Source organism: Pinus tabuliformis, chromosome 3_1, assembly GCF_031772625.1.
Source record: "Pinus tabuliformis cultivar Carrire ecotype Pingquan chromosome 3_1, CPIR1, whole genome shotgun sequence".
In the NCBI taxonomy this organism is placed as follows: domain Eukaryota; kingdom Viridiplantae; phylum Streptophyta; class Pinopsida; order Pinales; family Pinaceae; genus Pinus; species Pinus tabuliformis.
The window spans coordinates 931,266,912-931,272,703 of record NC_142301.1 but is presented as its reverse complement, the minus strand read 5'-3'; the positions used below and the strand labels follow the sequence as shown (position 1 = coordinate 931,272,703).

The 5,792-nt window shown below is 38.2% G+C and overlaps 1 protein-coding gene across 1 annotated transcript; it reads right to left on the bottom strand.

Moving 5' to 3' along the window:
* Positions 1 to 1,750: 1,750 nt before the first annotated feature.
* Positions 1,751 to 4,783, bottom strand: LOC149190808 (uncharacterized). The gene has a single exon (XM_089412274.1). It carries the CDS (start codon positions 4,580 to 4,582, stop codon positions 2,264 to 2,266), a length of 2,319 nt encoding a protein of 772 aa, XP_089268400.1. The 5' UTR covers positions 4,583 to 4,783; the 3' UTR covers positions 1,751 to 2,263.
* Between the last annotated feature and the right edge of the window lie 1,009 nt (positions 4,784 to 5,792).

Sequence of the window (5,792 nt, the reverse complement as noted above, 5' to 3'; positions counted from 1 at the left end):
AAAAATTTAATAAACATTGTCCCCTTAAAAAAATGAACCAAGTATTTAAGCAAGGTCTTACCCTTCTGATCAATCCAACCATATAACATCACAGTGCATCTAGTGTGTTCCTATGATGCCTTAAACTTCTCCAGTCTAGCAGTGCAATCAGCCTTTTCATTTTGAAGAATAAGTCCTCTCAGTATTTTATACCCCGAGCCAATAATAACAACATTAAACTTAAGCTAGTATAATGGAATGTTCTCGGCAATGCTGAAAGGAAGGCCACTCCATAGAAAACACCTACCCACTAGGTTGTCATTTTATTCCCTTCTCTTTTCTTTTAAGCATCGACCTAAGAGAAGGTTGTGGGCCATGTGTGGTTCTAGGAACAAAAAACGATGAGGTAGATGAAATGTTAGTCATTGTGGAAGGTGATGTTGAAAAACCACTCTCACTTATTCGTCGCCCCTACAAATGTATCCACGATTAAGGGGAATCAATCTCCACTCCAAAAAAACATAATGATGGCAAAGGAAAATAGTGTGCTCCTCCTCCTTGGCCCAAACAAAACTGGTCTCCTCCTCCTTTGTTCTCGAATCCCTTCTTGTTTGCAAAATGAGTGAAAAAAAATCAAAAATACAAACTTAAATTGCCCTTGTCCACACAGCTCGGCAATTTTTCCAATTATCGCACAATTTTTTTCCTGCAGTTTATGATAGAATCACAATTTTTTCGCCCTTGAAAAAATCGCTGACTTTTTTGGCTGGACTAAAAAACAGTGACATCACATTGTTTTCATGATTTTATCGAGATGTTTGCAACATTGGTTGTCAACTCTAGGCCATAAACTCCACATTGTAACTTTTAATTATGTCAGTACCTATTTGGTGGTTCAACTTTGTCAAAATGGATGTTCTAAATTTAAATTTGTTTTTGAATTAACGAAGATCATATTTTATGCATGGAAGTTCTCACAATTGCTTTGGAGGTCCACACAAGCCGCTTACAAATTTACAACCCTCACAACCTAACCTCTTAACCATTTCTTGCTCATACTGTGCTCATACTGTGGCTTGGGCACCAACTGCTTACAATTTACGGTCAACATGGTCCATCATGGACTAGGCACTTTCGATGTTGCTCATTGCAAACTTGAGAGATCTGCACTGGCCACTTGGGAAGTTCTAAGCTAAATTTCTCTTGAGATCTTGATTGATGAAAATCACTACCTGAAAATGGAGATCAACCAACAAAGTTCATAAACAATAGATTTACCATGGAACTTTTTATTTTATATACCTATAAAGACATGCAAATTAGCAACACCAGTCAAAGCTTGAGAGCACTCCAATGGCATGCTGGATTTCATCTGAGATTATTATCAGAGTTTTCGGGGTTGAAAATAGAGTGCCGAGGCTCCATCAGTTCTCAATGAAATGCATCTTTACTTATGGAGCTTAGAAAACACTTTTGAAAAGAATGCAATATCTAACGAACTTGACATATGATTATATTAAAATTCTAGTACAGTATACATCAATAAGTTCAAGCAAACATGAAATACAAGCATATAAGAACACACATACCATGAGGCAAAACCATACATAACTGCATCTTTTCAGGTAGAAATAGGGCTGATAACAATTTGGCTCTCCAGTATGCATAATTCCAGTGCCTGATATGATGCTTGATGTTATGCCACATATGGTATCCAAAAAGATGATGACCAGGTCACTGATCAATTCACCATGAAGACCATAAAGTTCAATTTGTCAAATGGCACAAACCACCAGAAATGAGTTTCTTCATAGTATATTTAACTTAAACAATTCAAGAAGCGCATAGGTTAAACAGCAGCTATATGTATAGTTAACTGTGATCTTGAATGAATATACTGCACTCATAATTATGCAAGGGAGCTGCTTTCAAACAAATATATTGTAGCAATGTATCTTTTGCCTGTGGTTTACGTACAGTTGTCTGCAACTAAATATGAGAGTTCCTGAAAACAATAAGCATTTTCGCTTGACAAGCTTATCTTCTTTGCTCTGATACATCATAAGAGTGTACTTCTACATATCAAAGTATATACTGGTTAAGTTGCAAAATCCAAAAGTTCCTTGACAACCTGATCCAAGCAGCCCTGCCTAAAGTTTTGTCCATTCCCTCCAATGACAACACCGCTTGGTCTGGAACAGTGGTGCAAAATTGTAACGATAAGCATCCCAATGTTTCTCCTTTATCCAGAATTGTATTATCCAACTTCCATCTCAAGCAGATGCTATATTTTCTTCACATCCAACAACTGGCCCAAGATAATTATGGCGTCTTCCACTTTGCCAATCTTGAGAAACCCATTTACCATGGCCCTTTCACTTTCCGCCAAGCAGCCCTTTTGCATAGCCAGATTTACAAGCCTTACTACCGTCTTTCCCCTGCCTAGTGCACACAGACCTTCAAGAAGATCTATGAATGTTGTGATCTCTGGAAGGAACCCCTTCTCCATCATATTCTCCACAAACTCTATAGCCGCTCCTATAGGACCCCCTCCCCTGCAAAGTCCCTGGAAAATGGTATTATACGTGTGGGCATTTGGAGCAACACCCTCTTCCAACATCTCTGTATAGATCGCCATAGCTTCACGCATCCTCTTTCGTATGCAGAGATATTTTAAGATGGGATTATAGGCCGCTGCATCAAGAGGCATCCCTTTCATGGGCATTGCTCGCAATATTTTTATAGCGGACTCATACCTGCCACTTCTGCAAAGCCCAAAAATCAGAGTGCCATATGTAATAGCATCTGGATTCCAACCATTGTGAATCATCATCCGGATGATATCCGTTGCTTTATCAATATTGCCCTCTTTACAGAAAGCTGCCAGGGTACAATTGTATGTTACCTTGTCAGGAACTAAACCCTTGAGAAGCATCTTATCAATGAGCTCAGTTGCTTCTTCGACCCTCCCAACTTTACAGAGACCATGGATGAGGGAATTGTATGTTATGAGAGTTGCCGTGATTCCCCGGTCATCCATCTTACTGAAAAGTTCCTCTGCCTCTTGAACTCTCTCTTTTTTGCAAAGACCATCTATTAGGGTATTATATGTGATAATATTTGGATGACAGCCCTTGTTCTCCATTTCTCTCAAAAGTTGCATTGCTCGATTCAATCTCCCCTCCCTACAAAGCCCATCCATCAACACATTACAAGTCACTCTGTCTGGAACACAACCCTTGGCATACATCTCGCCCACTAACTCTGCAGCAGCATCGACCTTGCCTCCCTTACATAACCCATGCAATATAATGTTATGGGTATAAATATCAGGTTCATGCCCCTTGCTAGTTAGCTCATTGAACAGCTCACTGGCTTCTTCCACCTTACCCTCCTTGCACATTAGACTGATCAGACTGTTATATGTAACTAAATCTGGATCACAATCCGCAGAAACCATTTCATCCAAAAGCCTTTTAGCCTCTTGGGATTTCCCCTTCCTGCACAGACCCGATATCAGAGTATTATATGTAATGACATCAGGTTCGAACCCCTCTGCCGCCATCTTCTGCAGGAGGTCTGCAGCCTTCGGTGCCTCTCCAGCCTTGCAGAACCCATCGATCAATGTATTGAAAGTGACCCTATCAGGAGAGAAACCAGTCCCAGAAATCTCTTGCAGAAGGCTCGTTGCCTCCTCCACCTTACCCTGCCTACAGAAACCATGAAGAAGAACATTATGTGTTACGCTGTTAGGAACACACCCACGGGAACACATTTCCTTATACAACTCCAAAGCCTCTTCCATCCTACCCTCCTTGCTGAACCCACGGATAAGAGTGTTATATGTTATATAATCAGGGACCAATCCATGGTTAAGAATCTCTTTCAACATACCCAATGCAGAACCCAACTGGTTAGACCTGCAGAGGGTCTTTATCAATATGTTGAAGGTCTTGACATCAGGTTGGACCCCAGCAGCCCTCATTTGTGAGTACAGTGACTCAACCATCTTAAGCCTATTCTCATCTACAAGGACACTGAATAAATGATTGTAGGACTGGGTTGGGGGTTTAAGTCCTGTTACCTCCATTTCTTTGAGGACTTCGAGGGCGTCGTCCACCATGTGGAAATTGGTGTAGATCCGCATCATGCTGACGAAGGCTCCCTCTGTTGGGCCGCAATTGTGGAAACCCATCTCGTCGAAAACAGTTCGCATCTTGTCAAAATGCCCTGTAAAACCCAGCCGACGGATCATCAATTCATAGACTGAAGAATCTGGAGTGTAGCCTTCCTGTTTCGTGGCCCAGCGAAATACTCTGAGGGCTATTTCAGGGTCCTTCTGGCTGCTCACCACCCTCATGAGGTCTTCTGATGTGAAGTTTGGGGGCAGTCGGTAAATTGCTGAGATGAATTCGGTGGTCAGGCGTGGTGTGGATGAGAGTTCAGAGGAATTCGCATTTGCATTGTCGACTTGTAGGGATTTGATGGGCTTGGGGTTTCGAATGTGAGTTTGAGGTTTTGGGTTTATGGGAAGTGGCGTAGACGATGATGGGAATTGAAATTGGAGAAAGGGGTTTTGATGGATGTACAGTGCGGAAGCCATTGCTGTCGCTACTGATATGGTCGCGGAACATGTTAGTCCGACTCCATTACTTTCAGGATAGGGAGCGTGTCTGCTTGTGGATAGATTGTATATTTATACGAAATTCCAGCATGGTGGAAGTGCTCTGATTTCTGAGTGATTTTTCAGAAAATTTGGGTGGTTTCTGAGCGTTCATATTTTCTAAAAATATTGGTGATTTGTTGGAATCAATATCAAATTTATGTCTTTTGAGAGTGCAAAATGTATTTTAACCATATAAATTCACATTTTCAAAAAAATATCTAACCCATAAAAATATTAAACTGGGATAAACATAAAATTTTTACTATCTTTAAGAAATAAATAAACAAATTAAGATACAATTTTTCTTTCACTAAAATATAAAACTATTGTCGGTTTAAATTTTACAATTTTTTTAAAATAAATAACTTCAGATATATTTTTTCCTTATTAAAACATATAATTATTAAAAAATATATATTAATTAACTCACTCTATATTAATGACTGTGTATTTTTCAGGAGTATTTTTATAGTATGATATATCAACAGATACAACATATCATATTAATGACTATGTGTATTTTTCAGTTCAGGAGTATTTTTATAGTATGATATATTCCTGAGAAAAAACTCCATATTTTATAATAAATAATAAAATTGTTAAAATGATATAAAATATTTTATAATGAGAAATTGAAATTACCTAAAATATGTTATAATAAATAATAAAAGTTGAAATGACATTAAAAAAACACTTTATGTTTAGGCAGTACTTTATAAAATAGTTAGGTTATCTCTTGTATGACAATTAAACAAAGTATAGCCGGCTTTTGCAAATATTTCAAAAGAATAATTTATGTAATTCTCGATATTATCTTGCAGGAATTTTTGCCTCTTATGTCGACGGGTTTAATATTATGGTTTGTACCCATTTTTGTCTCTTATGTTTGTTATTTACAAGGTTTCCATAATTAAAGTTTCATTAGTATAATGACATGTTATTATAATGATGCTTTTTTCAATTTATTTTTATATATATACACATTTAAATAATATTTTTTTAATCCATTTTATATTAACATATACTTTTTTTATTTTGAGATATGAATCAAGAGAGGAGTAACGTGGTTTTCTCAGCGACGACTAGGGTTTGATGTAGATGGCTTTCAGAGGGGAGGGAGTGGGGCTCCTTTTTATCGGAACATGGT

Excerpts from the sequence above, each read along its gene's own strand:
- LOC149190808 (XM_089412274.1), bottom strand. The coding sequence starts at position 4,582 with ATGGCTTCCGCACTGTACATCCATCAAAACCCCTTTCTCCAATTTCAA.